Genomic DNA, 27,134 nt, shown 5'->3' with positions numbered 1-27,134 from the left:
ATAACTTCTGAGAAGTCTCAGGCTGTGATTGGCTGTAAATCTTGCTCCTTGCTTACTTGGTTCTAATGAAGTGCCCCCTGCCCCTATGGACAGTTATCTGGTCATGATTTAAAGCCGGTGAGTTCAGCCCTGTGGAAAATGATTACCCTGGCATCACAAGAGAGATGACAACCAGTCCTGAATATTTGAAGAAACTGGTCGTGGGCAGGAAAGCCACCACCAAAGTGAGCCAGTGACGTTTTTCCACACCAGCTCTAGGCTGAGCATGCACAGTGAGGGGTCCCTGCGGGAGCTCAAGAAACTCCAAAGAAAGGAGACTAATTTCACCGGCATGCTTAATATTGAACGGCCTTTTCCTCAGCTAAATTATTCGGTGTTACTGCAGAGATGAGTGTATAAAGCTCCACAAATCACAGCTCACAGGCACAGGTCAGGGGTCAGTTTGTTGACAACATTAACTGTTTAGGCAAACCAAACATGGTAATATTTAGTCATTCATTCACTGCTGAGAGAAAATGGGCCCCAGGGAAAACAAACAAAACAAAAACAAAAAAAGCTTTTCGTTCATCTGGGGTGTCCTCCCCCCCAAAAGAATCGTTCTCTTCCCACATCTTTCCTTAGCCTTGTGTTCTCCACAAAAGAGAAATGTGTAATTTTTATTTCGTTGTCTTCCCCTTTGAAGGGAGGGAGCCTTCCTAAACAAAGTGTAATCAACACTTGGGGAAAAAGCTTCGGGTGCTTTTCTTGTTAATAATGACGCTGTTGTGCCTTTCTTCTGGCAAGAAGCCTAACGAATGCAGAGCATTTTAATATTTTCACATTGTGATATCTTTGTATTAATCAACCTTACACAGAGAGTTCCTGAATTGGCCAGGTCGGCACAGATGTAGTTTATACCTTGGTTACCTAGTCTGCTTTCTAAAAAGAATATGAATTTGTCAGTCAGTCAGTAACCATTTATCAAGTATCTACCATGTTTCCTGGCGCTGTGTGATAAATGTTGGGGTTACAAAAAAAGGCAAAAGTCAGTCCCTGCTCACAATGTAGGGGGAGAGACAATGCAGAACAACCGTGTACAAACCAGCTACGGACAGAAAATACATGGGAGATGATCCTCAGGAGAAAAAAGGCTCTAGAACTCTGAGAGATGAGGAAAGGCTTCCTGTAGAAGAGGGAGTGGGAGCAGGCACTTGGAGGAAGCCAGTAGGGGAACTGGGGTGGAGAAGTACTCTTTATCACTTGCAGTAGAAGGGAATGAAAGAAAAAAATGGACCCAGCATCCTGGCAAGTCACCGTGGTGTGGTTGGGGGGAGAAGTCAGATGGATCTTTAAAACTCTGATATTCATGATAACACCTTGCATCTACATACAAAGTCCTCGGGAGAACATTATATCATTGATTCTGCTATCACCCCTGGGAAATAGATGCACTAGGAATTTTTATCTCTGTGTTACAGAGAAGAAAACTGAGGGTTAGTGAGACTAAGTGACTGTCCTCTCCATGCTCTTACAAACCACCGTCCTCACCCCCAACCCCCCCCCCACACACACACACACAAACACGTTCTGGAAAGCAGGGTCAGTGACTTTGTGTGTGTATGTACACACACACTTGAGTAAATACATTCCTATACATTAATCACGCTGCGAAACTGATACCAACCAATACAATCCTTTTCAGAGAGCCTCTGTGTACACGGTTATAGCCAGGGAGGGGCACTGGCCAGTTGGACTTTGGAGTCAGGAAGACATACATTCCAATCCTGCCCCAGAACCTTGGGGAAGTTATTTAGCCTCTGAGTGTGGAGATCACTCTCTCACATTGTCTATTCCAGGGGAATTGCCGATACTTACTGGAAAACCATTCCTTATCTGGTCTCCCTATATGCTGATAAAATCACCTTGATTTCACAGTTTGTAGAGAGTTGCCACTGGCACTGAGAGTGACCTGCCCTGGGTCCTGGAGCCCATGTATCTCAAAGGCAGAATTTGAACTCATGTTATTGGGTTTTTTGGTTTGTTTTTTCCCTGACTCCCAGGAATCAATAAACATTTATCAAGTGCTTACTATTTGCTATGGATACAAAAAGTGACCAAAGACAGTCCCTGCTTCAAGGAGCCTACAGTCTAATAGATTGTAGTTGCTAATGCTAGTGCTCCATTCTCTATTTCCTCTTTCCTTCCTTTCATTCTTCCTTGTTCTTTTCTTTTCCCTTCCCTCTCCTTTGTTCTTCATTTTTCTTTTTTTCCTTTCTCCTTCCTAGACTTTCTCTTCTTCTCTCTCCCCCAAAATCTTTTTTTTTCCCTCCATTAACTTTATGTGAAAAGGTAATTTAAAAATAAGGCAAGCAAGCATCCTGAATCATTACATGATACAGTGTGAAGAGTTCTGAATTTGGGGTCTGAAGCCCTGGGCTTGAATCCAAACTCTACCACTGGGCATGCCCTTGGGCAAGTTACTTCCTCTTTGAGCCTCAGTTTGCTTCTCTGGGATGGCCCAAAGATTCCCAAGGCCCTTTCTGTAGTTTTCATTCTGTGATGATTACTGCACCTTTCTGATTGAGTACTTTCCTCACATAGCCCTTGGTCCCTGTATACCTCCCCTCCTCCCACAATGGGGAAATACATCATGAGAAGAACCGGCAATGTCTCATCTTAAAGAAGGTGCTTTAATTAGCTGACCTTTGAAAGCAGGCAGCAGGCCGGCTCTGGGCAGCCTGGAGCTCTGGGGTGAATGTCTTCCCAGCTTCTCCCTTGTGCTAATATTTGACGAATATCCTAGGGCAAAGTTTTCATTTACCGGGGAAAAGAATATGAGCGTCGGGAAGACTTTGAAGCGAGGTTATTGACCCAGTTTCCAAACGCTGAGAAGATGAAGACGACGTCTGCCCCTGGAGATGACATTAAAAACTCTCCTGGCCAGTGTATCCTGCTGCGGTTTGGGGTTCAGGGCTGCTCAGTCCCGCCATGGCCTGGCTCTGTCCCCAGCGGACTAAGGTGCCCAGTAAGCAGAGTGTCCTTTCCCTTCTTGCGTCCGTTCACCCTTAACTGTTCCCTTCAGACATCCAGTGCTTCACTGTGAAGCCCAAACTTGACTTGCCACCGAAATTCCACAGACCTGTATCTGAGCAAATTGTGAGGTAAGACATTCTGCACCTAACTATCCTCTTGTTGATGAACTTAAGAAGTTTTTTCCTTGCCTTATTTTTCTGAATGGAAGCTCCCAATCCTCCTTTCCCCCTACCCCACCTCACCACCATGCAAACATCCCCATCTGCTTTGGAGAGAAAAAGTGGATTGCCATTTACAAATGTCATGCAAGTAGAAGAAAAGCCTGTGGTCAGAGTGCAGAATGGGCCATGAGTTTCTGCCTCCAGGTAGCCAGTGTGGAAGCAAAGGGAACAGGCCTGCACTATACAGTGCTTCTCACTCATCCCGGCAAGACAAAGAACATTTAGGGTTCCATCAAACATATTAAACATGAACATGTTTCTTTATGGCCCTCTGGTCTATGTTCCAAATCAGAGATGGTCTTTAATCTTTCCAGCTGACTCATGTTTCTATTAGTGATGATGATGAAAGATAAGCAACTCTTAACAAGAATTTTCCCAGCTTTTACTGTATGCCATTGTGCTAGGCACTGACTTGCTGTTCATCTTCAAAAATGAAAAGTTGTGGTGAAATATTTGCTGGTTTCAAATCCTGATTCTACCCCTGATGACCTTGTGGAAGTTACCTGACCCTCACTCTCCTCATCTGTAAAATAAGATGAGTTCCCTTTGAGCTCCATCAATGGTCCCTGCCTTCCAGGATCTTCTATCCCACTGGGACCATATGTGTAACAGCATCAGTACACATATGATTCATTGAGGAGCATGGAGAGAGTGCTGTGATCTTGGGGTATCAAAAAGGACCCTCTTCAGGTGGTATCTGATATTTGAGCTGAGCTTAGAAAGAAGTCAGAAAAGGTGCCCTTGGCATGTTGCATGTTGATCACAGAAATATTCTCACTTCTTTGGTGCCCATCCTCACCCTTGTTAACTTGTGCTCAGACTTTGCCCGAGAACTAGTTTCTCATCGTCCTGACACTTGAGAGTCTCTTTTTTGCCCATAAAATTCAATATTGTTCCTTTCACCTGCCCTTAAAAGCATTAATAGAAGTAAAACTAGGCATCACATTTATTTATACACAGTTGTTTTTATAAATCATAAAATTTAAGCTTTCCCACAATTTACTCAGAGTGAAACATTAAGCAAATAGAGAACTACACAGTCTATTAAAATATTTATCGTTGGCTTGGGGAGTGCCACTGCTGTTTGGGACGTTTGTTCATCAATTCCATCCCCCTCCTTGGGCACGTGGGCAGAGCTGTGTTTAAAACGTGCGCTTTGTGCAAAGGAAAAATGAGAGTGATTCCTCCTGCTTAAGGACCATTTTGCTATGAGTTAATCATATTATGTTCTTTCTCATTTATTTTAAGTCATTTAAAAATTCCCAATACAATTGTTTTGGAGTCAGGGTCCTCTCCCTACCCCTGCGTCTGCCCCTCTTGGTTTCACTGCTCATTAATGCCATTCCCAATTGTGTGCCCAAGACTGAGCTCGAGTAGGAGGGGAGTTAGAAATGCCTAATTAAGCCAGGCTTTTACCTGGTTTGTCAGAAGGATCCTAGATTCTGTCTGGAAACAGGCCTTGGAGAAGTGGAGGGTCCAGACTGTTCCAGCCATGGGGCTCTTGGAATGTCCATTGACTGGTCAGCCCATGGCTTTTTCTTTTCAGTTAACATATTTTCCTGTTTCAACAGTTTCTACCGGGTCAATGAGGTGCAGAGGTTTGAGTACTCAAGACCGATCAGAAAAGGAGAGAAAAACCCAGATAATGAGTTTGCGGTAAGGACAAAGCACAGCTTTCTGGGCGTCGAGCTGGCGTGCTTCAGTCCATCACTGGGGCTGCTGTTTGCCTCTGGAGGGACGAGGGGAAAAGGGCCCAAATGGCTTCCAGGAAGCCAAGTATGTTTTCTTCTCCTAAGTATGGCAGAACAGAAAGAGCCCCAGGTCTGAAGTCAAAGGAGCTGGATTCAAATCCTGCCCATATGTATTACCCATGTTCCTCAACTTCTCTGGGCCCCAGTTTCCTCAGCTGTACAATAAGGGGCTTGGATTGATGAGCCTGGGAGGCCTCTTCTCAGCTCAGAATCTGGAATCTCATGATTCTGTATAATGTGACATTACCATTGTCCAACTGAATAGTGCTTTTTTTATTAACTTTGTGAAGAATTTCATAGGATTTAGAGCTGGAAGGAGCCGCATGGTGCTCTCATCCCACCCCCTCATTTGTATAGAGAGAAATCGAGGCTAGAGAAAGACCGTAGCCCTTTGCAAAGCTGGGCTTTGGGTCTGGGGGCTCTTCCCACTCCCCAACTGCTTCCACTGCTTATCCTGAGGTCATGAATCCCACCCAGAGCTCTCCCCAAAGGATCCAAGGTCAAGAAATCAGGGGCATTTCCAGCCCACCGTGCCACCTTGGCCATCACCACGTAAGTCTGTAGTCCTGCTGCCCAGGGGTCACTTCCAGAAGAGCCAGGAAATCTCTGGCATCCTGGAAGGATCAAAACCACCAGGATGGTAAAGGGACCAGAGCATCCACCACACCCATCTCTATCATCAGGGTGCCAACGTTGGTCTCCAGCGGCGTTCTCCATGCCCTTTGGCATAGACCCCACAGCTGGCTCCTCGAGGGAAGGTTAGGGAAGGCCTTGGGGCTGTTTAGCCTGGAGAAGGTTCAGTGGGATGTGCTATTTGTACAGGAGCTAGGAGCTTCGTTGTCTTAAAAAAACAAGGAGGAGGGACTGTGTGGTATAATGGTTAGGGAGTGAGGCTTGCATTGAGGAGACCCAAGGTGGAGTCCTGCCTCTGACATTCACTAGCCGGATGAATCTAGAAACTTTCTCAGCCTCAGTGTCTTCATCTTTGCAATGGGGGTGATGATGGCCCCTCCCTCTGCTTCTCAGACTGGTGAGGATCAGTTGAGCTGATGTATATCAAGTGCTTTGTAGACTGTAAAGTGCTAACAGCCATCACTGTTATCTTCATCACCATCATTTTGTGGTCCTTTTTTCTCAAAGTCATTGGGTTCATCCACCAGGGGCAGAGTCAGGCCAGAAACCAGGGGTCCTGGGCTCAAGGCCCTCTTTCCTCCTTTATTTCAGCCCTGGACAGAGCAGTTGGATTCTCTGGCTTTTCTTTGCACACACAAAAGGTTGGATTTACAAGTATAACAAAATTGGCTCAGTCTCAACCATCTTTCATTTATCTATTCTTAAAAATTCACTAGTTTTTTGTGTACCATTTGGCAACATTCCCAGCGGGCACCTATGCCCACAGTGCCCAAACCCCTAGAGGCTTTTTCTGGAAACAGCCTTTCTGTTGAATATAATCGGGATACATCTGGTCATTCGGAGATTAATTTGCAAGTGGATATGATGGCTGTGGAGGTGCCCAGAAGGCTGTGCCCTCCCCTCTGGGCTTGCTTAGGTTAAAGGACAGCCAGCATGGCTTGGCTTTTCTGGGAGCAGAACTCAGATGCGCTCCCTCCTGGCCTATTGAGAAGGTCCATTCATGCTTTTAAGGGCAGTCTAGAGGGAGTCAGAGGCAGAGATCAGGCTAAATTGCCTTGCAGAATTGGCATAGAACCTTAAGTGATCTCAGGCCACTTATGCCACAAAGACCTGCTTTCTAAGCCATCCTGCCCCAGGTATAAGTCATGGGGCACCCTGGTCTTTGGACAGTCAGTGGTAGGGCCTTGCCAAAAGGCAGTGGAGAGACTGTAATGGGCATAAGGAAATAAGTTCGATGTGGGAAGGGACGGTTTTGTTTTTGTCTGCGTATATCTTGGCCACCTGAGAGCTGACCTGACATAGTGAACGGATCTAGTCATAGAGCTCGGGAGACCTGGGCTCACATCTTACCTGACAGACTAGCTCTGTGACCCTGGGCCGGTCACTTAACCCCTCCCTGCTTTAGGTATCTCTGAGACTATGATTTCCAGAGGATAGGGAGCGCGCTTCACCCTCCATCCTCTGAATTCCCAGTGGGTCGGTGCATTGCTCAGAATGCTGTTCCATAGAGTTGTAATGTGGTTGTAAATTCTTCCCTTGGTTCTTCTTGTGCCTGATTGTGCATCAGTCCATACAAGTTCTCTCCAGTTCTTCTGAATTCTTTGTATGTATTTTCTTTATGATTCAATACTATTGTGCTACAGAAATAAGGAAGTTAAGGAGAGCTCTGAGTCAATGCCTGCAGGATAACTAGTTGGCATATCCAACAGGGCTATGTGGCGACCCTAGAGCAAAACCCTTTCATTCACAGCTACGGCTACTAGTCACATGTACCAAGGGAGCCAAAGACTGAGGAAAGGGCTCCATATGGAAGATGGGGTGACTGGACCTGAACTCTTTCTCCTCTGGATCCATGATCTTAAGGAGTCATACCTATCCTAATTCACCTCACGACTCGGCAGCTGAACTGTATCTGCCAACAACAATGGAGGGCTCCGTCTTGGCTGGGAGCATGATTCTGGGTACTCTTCCCTGTATTTTGGGAGGAGTCCACGTGCTTGCACCATGCCCAGGCAGCTCCACCCATGCTACCCTTACCTAGCATCCCCAGATGCTCTTGCTGCTCCCTTTCCTGGTCACACTGGCTGGGGGCTGGTGGAAGAGAGGGCATCTCCAGATACCTGCATTTCCAATCCAGGAAGACAGGCATACATTCCCCTGAAAGACTTGACATTTTTAGGTCCTGGCAGTATAATTCTGAGGAGCTAAATGCCTCCCTCTTAAAAGCCTCAGCCAAGTTTAAAGATTTAATGGGCCCAATTTAAGAATTTTCAGTGCAATTGAGAGAAAGTATCATATCTAATGCTAAGGAAAAGCGGCTGGAGTTGAGAGCCCTGGGTTATTCTGAGCTCTGCCACTGATTGCCTCTGTCGCCTGCAGCGATTTGCTTAACCTCGGCACGTCTGTGGTCTCATTGTACAACAGGAATAAAAATATTTGCAGCTGCCTAGTGGGAAGGAGGAAGTAGGACCAGAGGCCCATCAATCACGCACTTAAGAGAGGAGAGCCAAACACTAGCACCACGGCCAAAACAACCATAGCAAATATCTCATGGCCGCAGAGGACAAGCCGTGGTTTGTGGCATACACATCGGGTGCCCGCTGTGGGAAGCAAACATCCATCCATCTGAGAGGTGGCAGATGGGGGCTTGAAATGAAGCTGACCTGGGAGTCAGAAGGTCTGGGCTCTAACCTGGGCTTGGGCAACACGGCAGAGGTCAGGATACCTAGGTTCCAATCCCCTCTCTACTTCTTCCTACCCTGGGCATTAACCACAATGATCAAGGCTCCCAGATACGGAGTGATTTTAGATTTCTAAAACTCTGTACAGAAATTATCACGCTTGGTCCTTACACAGCTAGGGGAGGTGAGAGCTATTATCCCCATTTTGTAGATGGGGTAACTGAGGCCCATAGCGGTGAATGATATGCCGTTTCTTTTTTGCCTTTGTGTTCCTGGTGCTTGCTGGCACATGACAAATGCATTGATATCTCCATCCATCCACTAATGTGTTTTTCCTTACGATGTTTTCTTTTCTCCTTTTCATGGCGCCCCGACAGAACATGTGGATAGAGAGGACCATTTACACAACAGCCTACAAGTTACCCGGGATCTTACGATGGTTTGAGGTCAAGTCCGTTTTCATGGTAAGACCCCTCCCCCAACCCCTGACTCACATGTTGGACCCTCGGTTACCCTCCCAGGACAGGCCTTCTGCATCCCGAGAATGCCAGGGTTTGTCCATCATTGGTCTGCTCAAGCTAAGCATCCTGAAAGTACTTAATCTGTGCTTGCTGGATTGAATAGATCAAACCAGTGCAGTCACAGGCTCTCTGGCAAGTCATAAGCCAGCAAGGCAAAGAAAGGTTTTCCCACTCAATACTTTTGCTAGTGAATGACTGGGAAGACATCCAGCTGGTCACACCCATCTGTGTCTTAGGGCAGAAAACTTTGCCTTTCACAAGTCACTCAGCCTAGTTCCTGGTTTTCCATCACCAGTTCTTTCCTCTAAGCTTTTTGCCTGTTGCCTCAGTATCTCTGTCTCTCTCTGTTTAAACATTAAAACACACCCAAGCTTTTCTTTAAAGCCATTTCAGTTCTTTCCTCCTGGGTAACAGCATGTCCGTCCACAGAAATGGCATCAAGTATTTTACTTCAAAAAAGTACAACCGGGCAATGTTCTATTCCTAGTTTTCTTCTCCAAAAAAGAAAGGATAGCTTGCCTTGTGGTTCATGATAATCTTTTTTATTGCCGCTTTGGGGACTTGGGACACAGCTTTTGCCCTTTTTTTTTTTTTTGGCAGACAAGAAAAGGTTGTGAGTAGATGATGGTATAGGAACTGGGCATTGATGGGGTTGGCCAATACTTGGTAGCAGGATGGGATGTTTTGAATGGTTTCATGAATTCACATTAATATTAATCCAGACAAGTTTAGGAGAGACAGGTTGATGAAACAGAAATAACATTACAAGAGAAGCCTGGTTTGGAATCCCAGCTGTGAGATTTACTCACTGGGTGACGTTGGGCAAAATACTTGGCCTTGCTGAGGCCCAGTTTCATCTCTGGTAAACTGGGCCTCCCAGGTACTGAGTAAGCCTTAGAGTTGTTCTTTCACAGGAGGCTTTGCATAGCTCAGGAAAGCCCCTTTTGTCCTGGATGGCCTGAATTGGGAATTTGTGTGGTGACCCTGGAAGAAGAGACCCTTTGTATAAACATGCACAAATCCTCCTAATGGCCCTCTGCCTGTAAAACCCTGTGTAATCGGGGATTATATTAGTCAGACTGCTGAATGAAGGAGCTTAATAATTCCAGAAGAGAGAGAAAGGAGGATGAGGCCTGACCTTTTGTGAGAGCGAGCAAGGGAGGTGGCATTCTTGGCAGGCTGGATTTGCCAGGGGTGGAAATCTTCCTATGGAAGACAGGCTGGGGCCCTCGGTTTCTGGCTTCCAGGAAATAGGGCCCTTTCTGATTTGTATATTGGTCAGTTTTTTGGTGTGGTGGGTGGAGGCCTGTCCTTGGAACTAGGAATGGCTGGGCAACCCAGTAATCCCTTCATCTCTCTGTGCCCACAGGGAATGCTCTAAATCTCTAAATTGGGAGACATTGCATCGGCAAATAGAGCGTCTCCATCTGAATACCCTATACCAGGGAAATCACAGGCGTGGTGCCTGTCCTGAACTTCTTGGTTTCCTTGTGTCAGGCCTCTGGAGAGGAACAGTGCAGAGCCTCTCTCTGCCTCATGCCTCCTGCTCACCCCCTGTGGACCCTCATTTCCTCTTCTGTGAAATAAGGGGGATGAGGTATAAGTCCCTGTGGACTTTATTTTTTTTTTTAAAGCAATTGGGGTTAAGTAACTTGCTCAAGGTTACACAGGCAGGTGTTTCTGGGTGGGTGCTAAGTGTCTGAGCCCGGATTCGATCCCCAGGTCATCCCGACACTGGAGCCGGTGCTTTTACTTGCTGTGCTATCTGGCTGTCCCACCTGTGGACTTTCAACCTGGGATCCTACAGGTTCCTTATCCAAAAAGCAATTCGGAGTCAACACATACACACACTCATTTTACACACATACACACACTCATTTTACACACATACTCACACACACACTCACAGCTGGGCAGCCAGGAAAGCCTTGAGGCTCTCTCCCCTCACCAACTATTCCTCAATTTGGGAAGCCTCTCTTAACTGGCCCAGACACCCCCAGGCCTCTCAGAGACATTCTAATTGTCAGCTTCCTGAGTCTCCAAGATACAGGAAATTGGAAGGTGAAAAAGGAATCCCCCAAATGTGGGCCTGCCACGTCCTTCATTCCATCAGGAAGCCCCAAGTTTTTGGATCTCAAACAAACTGAAAGCACTTGGAGCCTGACGCCCTCCCACTTCTGACCACCTAATCACGGCCCGGAATCATTTGAATTGAAAATAAGCCCGCAGAAGATGCTGCTAAATGATAATTAAAACAAAGAGAATGTTGTAATCAGTTCGCAGGTTTGAGGCTGACAGTGGAAGAGGTTTGATTATAAGTGGTGTGTGTGTGAGTGGCTTGTGCAGTGCCGAGAGAGGCAGCCGTTCTCTCTGCTAATGAGGGAATTGATGGTGATGGAGGGCAGGTAATGAGCTCCCAGCTCCCAGGGCTCACTCAGGCAGCAGCCAGGCGCCCTCCCCACCCCACTCCTCCTGAGAACACCTTTGGTATTATTTTAGCTAAAGATGCTTCCATCTGCCCCCGGTCATTTGGCTCACAATCATCTAGCCATCTCTCCATCTAGGGGAGGCTTTGGCTGTGTCCTCAGTGTCTTCTTTGGTTCAGAGATGGAGCAAAAATTGCTCCTTAAAAGGTTCACCTCCTAACCTTTTCAAAAGAATTTATTAGTAGAGATAAGCACCCGTCAGAGTGCCAGAGCTGAGCTTGGACAGGCTGCGGGGGTTTGGGTCTGGAGCCTTAACTGCATTGGCAGAGCACACTGCCAAGGTGAGAACTCGCTCTGTGCACACCAGGAAGCCAGGGCTTCCTGTCAGCTAGGGCACAAGTGCCTGCTCTGCACAAACCTTTCCTTGCTTCATGCTCCCAGAGAGCTGTCTACACAGCCTCGTGGCTCAGGGAGCCAGGCACACAGTCAGGAAGGCCTGGCTTCCAGGCCTGGCAGGGTGACCTTGTGCCAGTCACTCAACTTCTCTGGTCTCCAGGAAACTCTCATTAAGGTGCTGCTAGTCCATCCTACAAATGAAGACACAGAGGCTCAGGAAATGACTGGGGTCTCACAGGTAGTGAGAGGGAGGATTCCCAGCTTGGAGCCCAGCCCCCTGTCCATTCTGCTGAAGAGTAGGGGCAGCCAGAGGGGCCGGTGTACCCCGGGTCTGAACCTGAGAGGCAGAGTCCTGCCCCTTCCTGGTGTATTTCAGCTCTGTCTCCTAGGGTGACGCCAGCCCAGCAAGGTCCTTCTTGTGGCAGAGAAGCCTTCGCATCCTCCCTTTGAATTCAGAACAGTCCCTGTTGAAAAGTGATTTTTAAAAAAGATTCGGACAGCCCAAGTCCCCATGGCATGGACTAAGAAGGGCTGCTTAGTCCCTCAGAATGGGAGGGATGGGGGAAAGCCAGGAGATATCACTGGTTTGTGCACAATCCAGCAAGCTCTGACCAACCAGGCCCTGGGGGGACTGAAGAGTCCCCACGCACCCCCTGCCAAATGATGCGGGGGGATGGTGTCTCTAAACTTTAAATCACTTGTCCTTGGTGGCAGTGTGATCAGTAAAGCCATTGCTGAAACCCTACCCATGATGTCATCAGGATACAGGGTCATGAGTGACATTGAAGACCGGGTGAATGGCCCCCCTGGGCACTGGACAGAAGGCAGGTGGGAGATGTGGTGGACAGAATGATTCACATCCCACCACTGGCACTGGCGCTGATACTTCCTAGCTCTGTCTCTGTGTAATAGTCCTAACCACTCTCTGCCTCAGTGTCCTTCTCTGAAAAAAATGGGATCCTAATGATTTCTAGGTAAGAGGATGCTGATGCCCGCCCAGTCAGCACTTGGTATGCTGTAGGTGCTTACTAAATGCTCGATGAGTTAATAGAGAGATGAATCAGTCCATGGGTAGATGGATGGAGTTGTAAGTGCTTTGCAGAGCTCCCTAATGGCAGCTTTGTGTCCCGTCAGGAGGATCCCCTCTGGCAGGGATCAAATTCATGGCCTCCCTTCTCCTGTGATCCCTGGGCCCAGTTAGCTCCCTCAAATGAGCTCCCTCCTCCTTCTTTCCTTTCAGGTGGAAATCAGTCCTCTGGAAAACGCCATCGAGACCATGCATTTAACGAATGACAAGATCAACAGCTTGGTTCAGCAGCACTCAGGGGACCCCAGCCTCCCCATTAACCCCCTCTCGATGCTCCTGAACGGCATCGTGGATCCCGCTGTCATGGGTGGCTTTACAAATTACGAGAAGGTGGGTGAGGATGGAGCCGTGTCTGCCCCAAGGGGAGAGTTCCAGAAATGGGCTCCTGCCTTCTTAGAATTCCAGCCGGGGTGGCGGATCATTCCCCATGGCTAATTGTGTGTTATTCACAGTAGTAAAAACAAAATTTACAGCCGATGCCAGGGAAGAAAGCCATGTGAAATGGAATCCTTTGGAGAAAAATATAACGAGGTGGCATTATAGACTTGTCCCCCTCCTGACCCTCCTTGTTCATTCTGCCACCCCCCCCCCCCCCCCCCCCCCCCCGGTCCCGAGGGCGGCCCCCCCCCCCCCGCCATGGTCACTGGGACAGTGAGGCGGCCTCTCCCCCCACTGTGGTCAATGGGACACTGAGGTGGCTTGTCTCAAGGTTCCCCAGCAAGATCTCTCCCTTGTATTCCCACCTTGATGGAGTTCGGCGCTCCCCACCCCCATGCCAACCAGCCCCCACGGATGTACACCTACTGAAAAATCTCCCCTGGTTCCCTGTTACCCTCAAGGTGAAATATTAAATTCTCAGTCTGCTGTTTAAAGCTCCAGACAGCCTGACTTCCTCTGTGTTTCCAATCTTCATCTCCCACCTCTTTGCCTTTGCACGGTTTTCCCCATTGCCTGAAGTGCCCTCCTCACCTTAGCCCATCCCCTCTATCTTAAGCAAAACATAGCATGACAACATGTACTGTTGCCCCTGACTTCCTTATCTATTAGCACTCTCAGAATTAATTTGAGTAACTTTGTGCCTGCTTGGGCATCTCTGCAGCAGGAAGGGGCGTCAGAGGACACCCAGTCCAGGCCCCTTGCTTTATGTGGAGGAGGCAGAGGCCAGAGATCCAGGGACTGGCCCAAGGTCTCCCAGAGTCAGGACTTGGGTCTGTACCCTCTGACCCGCATTCCAGAATTCTTTCTCTTGTCCCATGCTGAGAGTGTCAGCCCCTGCTAGACGGGGACTGTTCCCTTGCTGCCCTTGTGGGGGGCACATAGTCCAATCGAAAGGTCCATGCCCTCTCACCATCACTCTCCGCTCTTGTGGCCATGGGCCAGGCCCTCAGCCTGTCTGGGCCTCAGGCCCCTCCCCTATAAAAGGCAGGGCTCAGAGCCAGTAACCTCCAAGGGCCCTTCCAGCCCTAGACAGGTGATGGCAGCCATGGGCCAGTCTGCAGTTTGTTGTAAAGGGGCCAGAATGCTTCTGTCCCTCCCTGTGGGCTGCCATGAGTGGAACTTCCCCATCATGGAGCCACGTTCATCACCAGCCATCAGAGGCCAGGCTTCTCCCATTCTGCTTTGGGATTTTTTTTGCCGGGGGCTGGGAGAAGGTGGCTCTTTAGTTCATGGCCCTCCTCTTCATCAGAAGCTTTGAAAGCAGTCGATGTTATTCTTGATTTCTGAAGTAACCAGTCTTTCCCCATCTTCCTTAGGCCTTCTTCACAGAGAGATACATGCAAGAACACCCAGAAGACCATGAAAAGATTGAGAAGCTCAAGGATCTCATCGCCTGGCAGGTAAAGGCAGCTGGCACCAGCTGGGGTGGGGTCCCGGTCAAGGTCGGGGGAACATCATTCCCTGGTCTGGCTGAACCGCCCGCCCTGGGTCTGTGGGGCCGCGCTCCAGCCAGTGGCCAGCATCCAACGTTTTGTTTCTTCTGAATCACCCCTCCAGTGACCCAGGTTATCAGCCCCCCTCTGGCCCAGCACAAGGAGGCACCCCCACCCCCCAGTTATATGTTGCTAACGAGCACATGGCTGCCCTCTTAGGGAGAGATACACAAGCCCAGGAAGCCCCCAAGCTGCTGGAGAAGACACTGTCCTTGGCAGTGCAGTCGATGACTGAGCTGGGAATCAGGGGCCATGTTAAGTGTCTGCCTGACTTCCCTCCAGAGGGAAGAAGCTTCAGGGTGGCTTAGCATAGCCTACAAAAGCCAGAGGCGACCTAGGTGCACTTGGGTGCTTTACAGATGCAGAAACTGAGGCCCAAGAGGAGCACATGCCTCTGTCTGTGTGCACATATGTGCGTGTGTCCGTAAGTCTGTGTGAGTCTGTGTGTGTCTGTCTGGGGGAGGGGTGGACAGTGACTTAGCAGCCCCTGAATTTGGAGGAGGAGGAGGAGGGGGAGCCTGTTGGCCTTTCTGGATGAGGCTCAGTTGTCGTGGTCTCCAGCCAACGCGTGGCCCCCGGCTGTCCAGGCCCCCGCAGGCCACAGCCCCGCCAGGGCCACAGAATCGTATGGAGTCACCGTTTCCCTGGGAGCTTTTACAGTAAGTTGGATTTTCAAAGTTGCAAGTCTTATGGAGGAAACCAATTTGTTCCCAGTGGAGGGTCGTGGTGTCAGCCCGTGGCACTGCCCCCGGTCGCAAGATTGAAAATATATTTTAGAGCAACTCAGAAAGGAGTGTTTGAAAAAATACCTGCAGCAGCTTTCGGAGCCACTCTTTTAAGTGAAAAGTTAGGGACAATACTTAGACATAACATTTCATTTACTTTTGCTTTATACTTGACACTTGTTTTCGAAGTTAACTTACGAGGCAGTACCACAGAGAGAGAACCTTCCTTGGAACCAGAAAGACCCAGGTTCAAGTCTCACCTCTGATACATTTGAGTTGTGGGACCTTAGACAAGTCATTTGCCCTTTCATGGCTTCAGTTAAGTCTCTAAGACTGTATGTTGTCTGTGAGAAGGGCCCGGTTGGCAATGGGATTGGGAATTTCCTCCTCTGAGAGTCCTTTGCCCCAGGGAGATCCTGGGCCTGGTGACCCCTAGGCCTCATGAAGCCAGTTTACGGGGGTGATCCGCAGGGCTCCCCACATGTGAGGGAGGCGCCATCTGCCCCTGCCATGCTTTGAGGGAGGTGCAAAGATCTGTCCATGCCAGCGGCACCAGGGATTTCATCATGTGTGTGCATGTGTGTATGTGTGTACGTGCAGCTGAACCTGGAGTCACGAGAGCTGTGTTCTGATCCTGCCTCTCCCTCCTCCCTGTTGAGACCATGGGCAGCACACTGACCCTCTCTTTGCCTTGGTTTCTACATCTACTAAACAGGCATAGATGAGCTTGTCCTGTGTAAGGCACCTTGTTAAGCAGGGGCCAGAGCACAGCAGTCCTGCCTCCGGGAATTTATCCCCACGTGAGAGACAGTGTAGACGCCTCTGGGTTTGGGCCCCAGGCACCTTCCACTCAAAGGCTCACCCCAGACCGACCCAAGAGTAGCTAAAACTCCCACATGCCCCAGTGTTTGCCAGACGCTTCACTGACCTGGTCCCACTGGATCTTCACAGATGCCCTCTTAGGGAAGGGCTACAAAGGCCATTGTGTCCATTGCACAGATTAAGAAACGGAGGTCCAGAGAGATTTCCTTTCTAGGGTCACACAAGAGGCAGGATCTGAACCCAGGTCCCAAGCCCAGCCCTCTGTCCATTCTGTCACTTCAGGGCAGGTGCCCCCACCCCGGAGAAGCCGTATCTTATTAAGACTGCCCTTCTTAAAAGCACTCTCACGATGTCCTATGAGGAGGCAACATGTATGTGAGCAAACAGAGTGTCTGTACAAAGTGAGTCAGGAAGATCAAGTGTGTCAGTGTGTGTGAATGAGTGTGAGTGTATCAGTGTGTGTATTTGTGAGTGTGTGACTGCACTGTGAAGGTGAGAGTATGTGTGCATGAGTGCGTTGTTTGAGTCTGTGGATGTGGGTGTGTATGAGTATGGCCGAGAACGTGATGTGTATGAGTGTGTGAATGTGTGTGTGAATATAAGTGAGGGTGTATATATTAGTGTGTGTGTGAATGTGTGTGTATATGTGAATATGTGTGAGGGTGTATGAGTGTGTGTGAGTGTATGGGTGTGTGTGCCATCCATTTCCATGGCTGATGACAGTGCCCCACTGTCCACACCCCCGGTTTCCTGGGCACTCAGGATGCACCAGCTGGGGGCTGTGAAAGGCACCAGGACACATTTCCTTCATGGTCTCCCTCCTCATAGTCTCTCCCAGACCTCGTTCACACGACATTCCACTGTGGGCTCATTATCCCCCAGGCTGATAAATCTGCCCATTTGGATTATTGTTCTGTCATGATGGAAAAATCTGGCTTTAATCAGTATTAGAGCTTAATTATGAAATATGCAGAGAAGGCCTCTCAGCCTGATGACTGGCCCCGAGCCATGGGCAAGCCCAAGCTGCCGAGCAGCCGTCCATCTCGGAGGCCTTGAGTCCAACTGCCTCATTGGACAGGTGAGGACACGAAGGACCAGAGAGAGTGGATGCCGTGCTCAGGGTCACATTGGTTGTAGACAGGAGCTTCTGAGTGAAGGAGACCTCAGAAGTCACCTCCCAGTCCCTCCATGGGGGAGCTAAGTCCCAGAGATGGTCAGTGCCTGGGCCAAGGTTTGAACCGAGGTCCTTAGACTTGAGAACCCGGGATCACTCTCATCGTGCCTCTGAGAGAGAGGGGTCACAGCTTTTCTGGAGAGGCTGTGGCAAAGATGGTCTCTCCCCTGACACCCTTTTAAAGGTCAGGCCCCCGTCCATACTCTGAACCACGAGTGACAGCAGCCTTGTCTGGACAAGGCCAATTTCCCTTCAAAATAAGGACCTCGAGGGCTCTGGGCCACACAGCTCAGTGAGTAGGGGGTTTGGTTCTGGCCCTTAGATGCCTCAGCTAGGAATGCCGTGCCCTCAGACTTGACCTTCCAGTAACAGAACAGACCAGAGGAGCCCAGAGCCCGGAGAGATCTTGGTCGAGGGTGTCCTGGGACCAATCAGCACTCAGTCGTCAGCCGGGGTCAGGCTGCAGTGAGCAGGGACAGAGCAAGCCGGGATGCAGGGAGTGGGGATGCATCCTCTGTGCCCAGAGTGAGGCAGCAGCTGCTTCCAGATCCCCTCCAGGCAGGGTGGCCCACAGTAGGGGTGTTAGCTCTGGTACTTAGGGCTCCTGAAGCTCTACCAAGTTTCCTTGGCAAAGTTTGCTTCAGTTCCCCAAGCATTAATTAGGCACTTACTGCATGCAGCCAAGTAGCGTGGCTTATTGGCTAATTTTTCTTTCTCTGACCCTCTGTTTTCATTTTGCTTTTCTTTTTCAGCTGTTGTTGTCATTGTACATCTCCGACGTGCTCAGTCAATCACAGGAAAATCCACTATTGTGCTTGCTGTGTTTTTCAGATTCCGTTTTTGGCAGAAGGGATCAGGATTCATGGAGAAAAAGTCACCGAAGCGTTGAGGCCGTTTCACGAGCGGATGGAAGCCTGCTTCAAGCAGCTGAAAGAGAAGGTGGAGAAGCAATATGGGGTCCGGACCATGGTGAGCAGCTCGGACTGGATGGTGTCTTTGGCTGGGGGGGGGGGGGGGGGGGGGGGCGGTGGGGGGGGGGGGGGGGGCGGAGGAGGGGGCGGTGTCTCTGTGGTGGAGCTCAGAGGAAGGAAATGGCCAAGGGTGAGGCTCCCTCTCTGTTTGGAGAGGGAGGGAGGCGTGTGATGGGCTTGTCTGAGAGGAGAGAGCTGTGGCTGACAGGTCTGTACTCATGGGAAGGTGATCAGGCCCCTATTACTATGCCCAAGGTGGGGTAAGGGGAATGTACAGGTTCAAGGGAGGCCTCACAGGCCACCTGCAGGGACCTTGGAGGCCGCCTGGTCCAACCTGGACCTAAACGAAGGGCCCCTCTGTAATGGCCCTGGCAGATGGTGGTCAGCCCGTGATTGGGTCCCCCCATCAACAGGGAGCTCAGGACCTCCTGAGGATGACATTCCCTTTTTTTTCTTAAAAGTATTTTATTTTTCCAGTTACATGTAAAGACAGTTTTTAGCATTCATTTTTTGTAAGATTGAGTTCCTGATTTTTATCCCTGCTTCCCCTCCACTTCCCCAAAATGGCGAGCATTCCTCGGTAATTCATCCATGTGCAATCACCTAGAACTCACCGAGGAAGCAGCTCCCCAAATCCAGTCTGAACCTGCGTCGGTTACTAGGACCCCTTGTTCTCATTCTGGGGCCGTGCGGGGCACAAGCCTCACCCTCTTCCATGGGATGGACAGCCATCGTGTCCCCAGCACCTCCCCCCCAGGCAGAACAGCTTCCCCACAGATGATTAGTTATCCTGATTAATCATTCAGTCAACTAATTAGTCCATCAGTCAACAAGCATTTATTAAGCCTCTACTGTATACCAGGAACGCTGCCATACACTGGAGATTCTGGGAAGCTTATACTGTCATGGAGGAGATAACATGCTCCTGTCCCCTCTGCAGGGGGGGGGGGGGGGGGGGACGGGGAGTGCTTCCTTCTCACCCCCCACCCTTGGCATCAATGGCTTCATTCCAGACTCAGATCGACCACCCCCTGAGGGAGGCAGCTAGTGGGCTGCTCCATCCCCACAGGCAGCTTTGTCTGTGTTTTATATTTGAGTCATATATACCCGTGTGTGCATGCATGTGTGTGTATGTGCTCGTGTGTATGTGTGTGTGCATGCGCGTGTGCGTGTGTGTGTGTGTCCTGCCTGCCTCTAGGGTGAGGGGCCCAGGATCCAGGAGGAACCAAGCAATTCTCCCTGTGTTTCCTGCTCCTGCTGGAATGTATCCCCATTTCAGCACCCTTGGGCTAGGATCAGTTACCAAGAATTTCTTCCCCCTCTTTGTTCCCAGGCTTTTTTCTTTCTTTCTTCTGGTGGGGTGGGACTTTGTAGCGGGAAGGCTGCCAGTGGCTCCTCAAGCCTGGGTCTTGCCCCTTCCCCCTGCAGCCCCTCACTGGAAAGCATCCTTTGCCTTGAGCCAGAACTCGTGGCCCTGGCAGCATGTTTGTCCAATGCTTACCGTTACACACTTTTATATATTTATTTTTCTGTTACAAACAGATTTTACCCAGCAGAGCAATTTGTGGTGGAGGAGAAGAGCTTCCTAAGGGAATTAGGAATCAAGAATCCCCTCCCAGAGAATCATAGGGTCTCAGGAATTTGGAGGGAACCTCAAGGCATCTTGTACAACCAATACCTGAAACCGGAATCCTTAATTCTGGCAGCAAGCTCAAATAGAAACAGATGCCTGCCTCATTGGCTTAGGAAGCCACAAGTTAGCATTAGCGATGTTGTATTGTATCTTTATTTATTTTGTTAAGCATTTCCCAGTTACATTTTAATCTGGGTGTTTTGTCCCATGGTCTGTGTGACCACAGGCAATCCATTTAATCTCTCCGTGCCTCGTGTTCTCATCTGTCCAGTGAGGATGATACTTTCGATGGCTGCCTTACAGAAGGGTTGTGAAGTTCAGCTGAGATCATGCACGCTGAGTGTTTTCTAAACTTGACCACGTTATGTAAGTCAGCTGTCTTTATGGCCAATATTGCCCCAGCCATCACTGGGATCCCATTCAGCATGGGGTCCAGGTGACTCAGAGGTCCTCTCGGCCTCCCTCCTCATCTTAGTAGGATCAGGAAGCTGAGCGCCAGGGAGATGAGGTCACTCTGCTGCCGTGGTCCCAGGCTCCAGTGCCTTGGGATGCCCTTTCATTCATTCATGTGTTTATGAAAATTTTCTTGAGTCCTAGCACTGTGCTCAGGACTAGGGGAGAGTCAGAGTTTGGGTAAGTCATTCTAGTAGGGACAGGGAGGAATTGCTGGGACAAATTGTTATCACGTGATATTACTTGGTCATGTATAAAAGGGAGTCTGGACAAGTGCCTGGTGAGGTCTAAGGGGAAAGTGATGCAGGGAATCCAGGTGGGGTTTTTCTGAACAAGGTGTCAGGTCTTGCACCAAGGACCAGAGGACCTTGGGGAACCAGTATGTGCTCAGTTTTGGGCCCAGGCTAGACTGACCCCTACCACGCCTTAGAAAGTTGGGTTCCAGAGCCCCACCTCCAGCACCTGTTTGGCAACCTGACAAGGCAGGCTTCTTGGCACCGGTAGCCCAGCTTGAAATCCTGCTGCTGAAGAGACTCTTAAAAATCAGGGTTTTTTCTTGCCATGGCTCTGGTTGGAGGGCCCTTCACCCAAGTCAGAATCTCTGAATAGTTCTTGATGATTCGGTGTTTGCCACTATCAGCACTAATCAGCACCGAGTGCCAATGTCACATGCACCCAAAGTTCGACTCCACTTGGATCTGAATTAATTTTAAGAAGTCTCCAGGTGTTCTTTGTATGTGAAAGGCGCTGTCGGTATTTGCTCAAGTCCAGCCTGTAGACCCAGAGCTGAGCCTCCTGCAGGGTTGCTGACTCTGTGTGTGTGTGTGTGTGTGTGTGTGTACGCGCGTGTCTGTGTGTGTATGAGTGTGTGTGTGCACACGTGTGTGCATGTGTGTGTGTGTTAGTGTAGGGGGAGCTGGCCAGGATCTTAAGGATTAAAAATGCAGAAATGGGGATAATTATGATTCCCACTTATCTTAAGAAGTGGTCATTTTCCTTAACTGTGTATTATCTGAAAGAAAAATGACCAGATTTTTAAGTCACTCATCAATAGTATGATCAGAAGGAAATGTGTTCCAGGCAGGAGGAATGGCTTTTCATGTGGGCGCAGAGATGGCCCTGACCCGGATTCTTCCGGGGGCTCCCCTATCAAAGTTCTTCCTGTATCTTCTCCAGCACTCCTTAGGTCTTCTGCACACAGTGGGTGCTTTTTGGTGAATGGCATGGAATTGAAACCAACAAGTCATTGGTATTAATGACATCCAGTGACATAAGGTCTCAGTAACACAAAGTCATGTCAAAGAAACAACAGAGAATTTCCCTTTAGTGACTGGACTCCCAGACATCGGGTTTCCAATTTGCCAGGGAATCCGGCCAGCCTCTGTAGAGCTTTCTCATCTGGTGGAAGGATTTGTTCACGCAAGAAGCATTAAGCCCCTCGTGTATGCAGAACACTGCCTGAGAAGCATGGTGGGATTGGGCTCTGCTCCAAGGGAACCGTGCTGTAGTCCAAAATGTCTGCCTCTTTGTTGGGCTCCCGGGTTCAGATCCCCCTCCACTCCTTCCCAGACAGTGATGGCAGACCAGCCTTGGAGCCTCGACGTCCTCATCTGTAAAGTGGGGATGCTCGCGTCTGTTCTGGCTAATGCCCCAGGACTGTGAGCTACCGAGTACTGCAGAGAAAGCTGGACTGGTGGAGCCCCTGGACAGACACGCCAGGGGCTGCCTTTTGGGACGAGGCTGGACACCCAAACCCTAACAGTGACAAAGTCCAAATGGAGAATTATCTAGAGATGAAAAAGCGAAGTGAATCTGGAGAGTCTCTGGCTTCTCCAAACTGTGTGTCAGAAGCTGTGCTCAGTGTTGCTTCCTGATTGGCAGCCTTGGCTCCGAGGGCTGTAATCCATGTTGTTTATGGGGTGTGGACGGGTCACACTGAGAGGAAAATTGAATTGTGTCCTGGAAAGAATTTCAGCCAGTGATGGTGGGGCCAGACCAGGGCTTGGGTTTGGTTTCAGTTCCTCCAGGCCTCCCTCCACAATCTGCAGAGGACTGAGAGGTAAAGTTATTTGTCCCGGGTCACACACACAGCCCTGAGTGTGGAAGGTGAGTTTTGAACCAGACTTACTGGTTTGACATCCCAGGCCTCTCATCGCTGCAGCACCTCTGATTCTAAGCGTAATTCTAAAATCCACCCAGTGCTGACAACTGCATAAACGTCGGTGCTCTCCTTTGCAGCCCTCGGGGATGGACGACAGACGAGGCAGTCGTCCGCGGTCCATGGTGCGCTCCTTCACCATGCCCTCCTCCTCCAGGCCCCTGTCAGTCGCTTCAGTCTCTTCGATGTCCTCAGATAGCACCCCTTCCAGACCTGGCTCTGACGGGTAAGGAGGCACTAATGTGGGGGGCCGGGGGAGGGGGGCAGGGCTGAAATAAAGTTGAAAGATTTGGAATGTTTCACCTCTGGGAGACAAGACTAAGAATCATGTTGTGCATTTGAAGGCACAGCAGAGGGTCTCGATGGGTTCTGCTGCCCAGCCTTAGGGGCAGGGAGTAGCTAGATATAAGTACACTTACTCAGAGCTGGACCTGTCCCAAAGTGTGTTGGGCTGCCCCTGGCACTGCGCAGTTTTCTCTCACTGGAGGTCTCCGAGCCGAGGCTGGGCGACCCCTTTCTGGGAACACCAGAGAAGGCATTCTTGAGTTAGAGCCCAGACTGGATGGCCACTGAGGGCCCTTCCCAGTGCTGGGGGGGGGGGGGGGGCTTGTACCACCCTGGTTTCATCATTGAAGCCTTTGAGGGACACTTGGTCTCATCAGAATGGCTTCTCCTCCCCCGGCAGGTGCAGCATTGCCTCCCATCCACACCTGGAAGTACCTGTGCTTTTTCTCCCATAGATGTCCCATGGAGGGTCCTCCCAGTGCCCTGGTTCTAAATGGTCTTTGAAACCTTGGGCTGGTTCATCAGACTGATTCTGCATTCTGAGCCCCAGCATGTGCCCAAGTCTTTGGGAGAGGCGGGAAGGTGATTTTGCCAGGCCAGCCTTAGCCTAGCTCCTGAGCTCTCCAGAGGAAAGGGGAGCCCAGCCTGGCAGTCTCCCATATTGTGCTGGCACCCCTGTGCCCCATCCTTTCCACCCACTTTCCACTCACCCTTGGTGTGCTTCAGGCCAGTGATGGCAGGAAAGCCTCCCTTTGACAATGCTGGGCTGGACTCTCCTGCCTTCCATGCCCATGACATTCCTGGCCCCTTCTCCCTGTGTAAGGCAGCCCAGTCTGCAGCTGGGATTGGGGATCCACTGCCCCCAGGGCCAAGCCGGACAATCCATTTTGCACCACTGAGCACCAGGAGGCCCCAAGGAGCGGAGCCAGCTGCCCTGCTCTGCCTTTAGCCACTCTGGACACTCTCATGGTGTCCTCCATTCAGACACTGAGACCAAGGAGTCGTTGGCTTGTGTGTTTAGATCTGGAAGGGGCCCAGAGGCCATCAAGGCCAGAGCTTTCACTGGGTAGATGGTGATAGTCAGGCTCGGGGAGAATACATATGCCGGCCAGGTGGGTGGCAGGGCGGGATTTGAACTTGGGCCCTCTTGGTGCTTTCCACTCTCAGTCAGGTGGCTGAGATGTACCAGGAGTTCTGATGGTGGGCACAGCCAATAAAACCCTCATGTGAGTGTGCGATCAGCCATTTTATGAGGTGTGTGCACTGTGGAGATGGACCAGATCTTATTAGGTTAGAATGATAATGACGGGTCATGGTGATGACAGAATACATGATACGCCTTATTCTATATGATGGCTGTTATTAATCATGTGCTTTACTCATATTATTTCATTTTTTGCTCACAACAACCCTGGAAAGGATTATCCCCATTCCACAGGTAAGGAAACTGAGGCTGAACAAGGTCAAGTGACTTGCCCAGGGTCACGCAGTTAGTGTCTGAGGCCGGATTTGGGCTCTGGTCTTCCTGGCTCTGGCCCCAGAGCTCTATCCACTGGGCCATCTTGCTGCCATTATAGTAAGTCAGAATGGAATGGCATTATCCTGGCACTGAAATGCGATTAAGCCCAGCTCGTTTCAGAGGAAACGCGTCCCGAGGATGAGCCTCCTCTCTCCTCTGAGAGTCCTCCCTGGCCTTGGAATGGCACAGACGCTCCCCAGTGGGCATGGCCCCTCCCTGGCAGAATGCCGGATCAGGAGGCTGATCCCATGCCTGCCTGACTCTGAGCAAGTCACGTGATCTTGCTGGGCGTCAGTGCAAGCCCCTGTAGCGGGAGCAGATTGAACCAAGTGAACCCGAGGCCCCTCCGGCGCCAGAGCCTAGCCCTAGCATCTTGTTTTTGGCTCCATTCCCTGGGGAAGGGGAAGAGCAACTGTGGCAGCAGAGAAGGTCTCCCAACAGAGAGCTTTGCAGACACAAGAGCCCAAAACACAGTAACCTGGGACCATTTGGTGGTAGGGCTGGTGGTGTGACCCCCCCCACACACACACACACACACACCTGTCATAGGTACTGAGGGCCCCACGAGGGCATGGCCCAGGGAGAAGGTGATGTTCATGCTGATCCTGGGTCATCAGAAAAGCCCAGGTGATGTCCCCAAGACTCCGGTGAAGAAAGTGAGGCCGTTCATGCTTCCATCTTAGGAAGATTTTCATCCAAAATGTTGCCCTCCATCTATCAGCTGATCCTCCAACGGCCCACCCTCGGATTCAGGGGTGCCAAACCTGGTGAAATCCTGCCCAGGGGCCGGCCCGCAGCCATTCCATCCATCATCCCTGCTCAGCACCTTCCCAGCTTTGGGCAGGCCTTTCTTTAAGTATTTGGGATTCATAGTTTTGATTTTGATAAAACTTTCATTTCTATTTGCATCCTTCCCCACATCCCTACTCTTTATTCTTTGTTACCAGCCAGGGTTCAGCCAACCTGCACAGCAGATGGGCTGGAGCGGACAGAATACGCCATGTTCCACAGTCTTCTTCCCCCCTATGAGGAAGGGAGAGAAGTCCACTTCCCCCCTCTTCTCCAAGTCTGCTTCCCCCCTCTTCTCCAAGTCCGCTTCCCCCCTCTTCTCCAAGTCTGCTTCCCCCCTCTTCTCCAAGGCCATGTTTAGTCATCCTAATTCAGCAGCCTTTCGTTTATTTTTTCTTCTTCTTCCCATTTCCATAGGGGCCATCATCGTGTCTATTTTTTCCTGATTCTCTCACACTTCTTCCATTCCCATGATTCCCTGCCTAGTTTATAGTTATCATTTCTTATGTCTGTTACAGTCTTGGGGAAGACTCTTGTCGACTGATGTAAGATGATGAGCTTGCTGTGACATTCTCATCCTTCAGCCAAGATGAGCATTACTCAGGCCTTTTGACCTGTCATCCAAAAGTGCCCAGCTTGCTCCCTTCTTCTCTCTCTCTCGGTGCTAAAGGAGAGGCAGGCGTACGCGACTGTGATGTTTCAGGGTTTTCAGAAAAGTGTTGTAAGGAGAGGCCTTTGCAATCTGAAGCCTGCAGGGATGCAAAACTCAGCAGAAAATGGGACTTGGGGGACCTGGGGTTAGAAGACCCCAGTGTGAATTCACTTACTAGCCGTGTGACCTTGGACCAATCACTTCCTTTCTCTAGGACTTGGAGCTTGGGCTCAGTGACTTCTGAAGTCTAGAAGTCTTTACTTTCAATCCTCTGGAGACACTGATATTCAGGTTTGACTCATGTTAAATGACGTTTATTTAAAACATCCCGAAACCTGATGGCCAAGATCCTCATGTTTGGGGAATGATTTTACCATTATCCAGAGAAGGTCTGGTGACTTCATGATGTTCAAACCAGCCACCCCCATTAGCCCAGACACAGGGACTGTTTCCACTCATTCCTCTCAAAATGGAGAGTGGCTCCCACTCACAGCTCCAGAGTCAGAGGCGAGATGTTGTGGGGAGCAGGGAAATAACTCCAGAGGGTTTGAAATCCATCTTCCTTCACAGCGGGGTTCCTGGCCCGTGTGTGCCGATGTCCCCAAGAATTCCTGGGGTTCTAACCCAGCTCTTTCCTTCCACCTCCTCAAAAATGGCTCTAACATTCTTGTCCCCAGCGGTTTAATATAAGCTTTTCCTCCACCACTCCCATGTGGAAATTTCCAGTTTAGCTGTGTTTAAACCCTGTGTATTTATCATTCCAGGCCAATTTGCTAAAGGAATATAATTCCAGCCTCCCCCTAGAAAATCCCAAGGCAAGTTTGGCCAGGTTTTTATTGAGTGAAAGAACCTATGATGCTGTTGAAAGCAACCCCTGGGTGTCATGCAAAAGAAAATGTCTTTGCCATGTGGAGACATTTTCGGCAGAATAGGCCAAGCCCAGCTCCCAGCCCTCCAGGCCTCCTCGGTCCCTTCTCCCAGAGATGCTTTTGTGTAACCTTTCTCAGAAGCCTGGCTGCCTTTTTGTTCCCCCTTGGAGCCGTCACCCCCAGCAGCTCCAGGCGGGGTCCACAATGCCAGAGATCAGTGGAAAAGGAAAGGTCGTCCTGTGGGCAGGTGCTTCTCATAATGTGAAAAGTTCAGACCGCGACCTGCTCTTTCACGTCACTTCCCAAGCCGGGCGACATTTCACAGGGTTTGCTGTCTCCACAGGCTCTGGCTTGTCACCAGAATCAATTCTTAGCCTGACTCATTGATTTTGATTTTTTTTTAACCTAGAAATTAAAAAAAAAAA

General features: G+C 49.9%; 1 protein-coding gene across 2 annotated transcripts in view; it reads left to right on the top strand.

Annotated features, from left to right (window-relative positions):
- DOCK1 (dedicator of cytokinesis 1) overlaps positions 1–27,134 on the top strand; it is a 618,254-nt gene that overhangs the window by 565,489 nt on the left and 25,631 nt on the right. For both annotated transcript variants that reach the window (XM_069101719.1, XM_069101718.1), the window contains exons 41-48: positions 2,783–2,924; positions 3,062–3,140; positions 4,805–4,889; positions 8,676–8,762; positions 12,882–13,058; positions 14,483–14,566; positions 18,212–18,349; positions 22,676–22,821. In XM_069101719.1, coding sequence (XP_068957820.1) covers positions 2,783–2,924; positions 3,062–3,140; positions 4,805–4,889; positions 8,676–8,762; positions 12,882–13,058; positions 14,483–14,566; positions 18,212–18,349; positions 22,676–22,821 — 938 coding nt within the window. The remainder of the gene's footprint in view (positions 1–2,782; positions 2,925–3,061; positions 3,141–4,804; positions 4,890–8,675; positions 8,763–12,881; positions 13,059–14,482; positions 14,567–18,211; positions 18,350–22,675; positions 22,822–27,134) is intronic.

Source organism: Petaurus breviceps, unplaced genomic scaffold (assembly GCF_028583685.1).
Source record: "Petaurus breviceps papuanus isolate PSGF00001 unplaced genomic scaffold, PetGlider_PUasm1.0 490, whole genome shotgun sequence".
NCBI lineage: Eukaryota > Metazoa > Chordata > Mammalia > Diprotodontia > Petauridae > Petaurus > Petaurus breviceps.
This window is presented reverse-complemented; position numbering and strand designations above follow the sequence as displayed.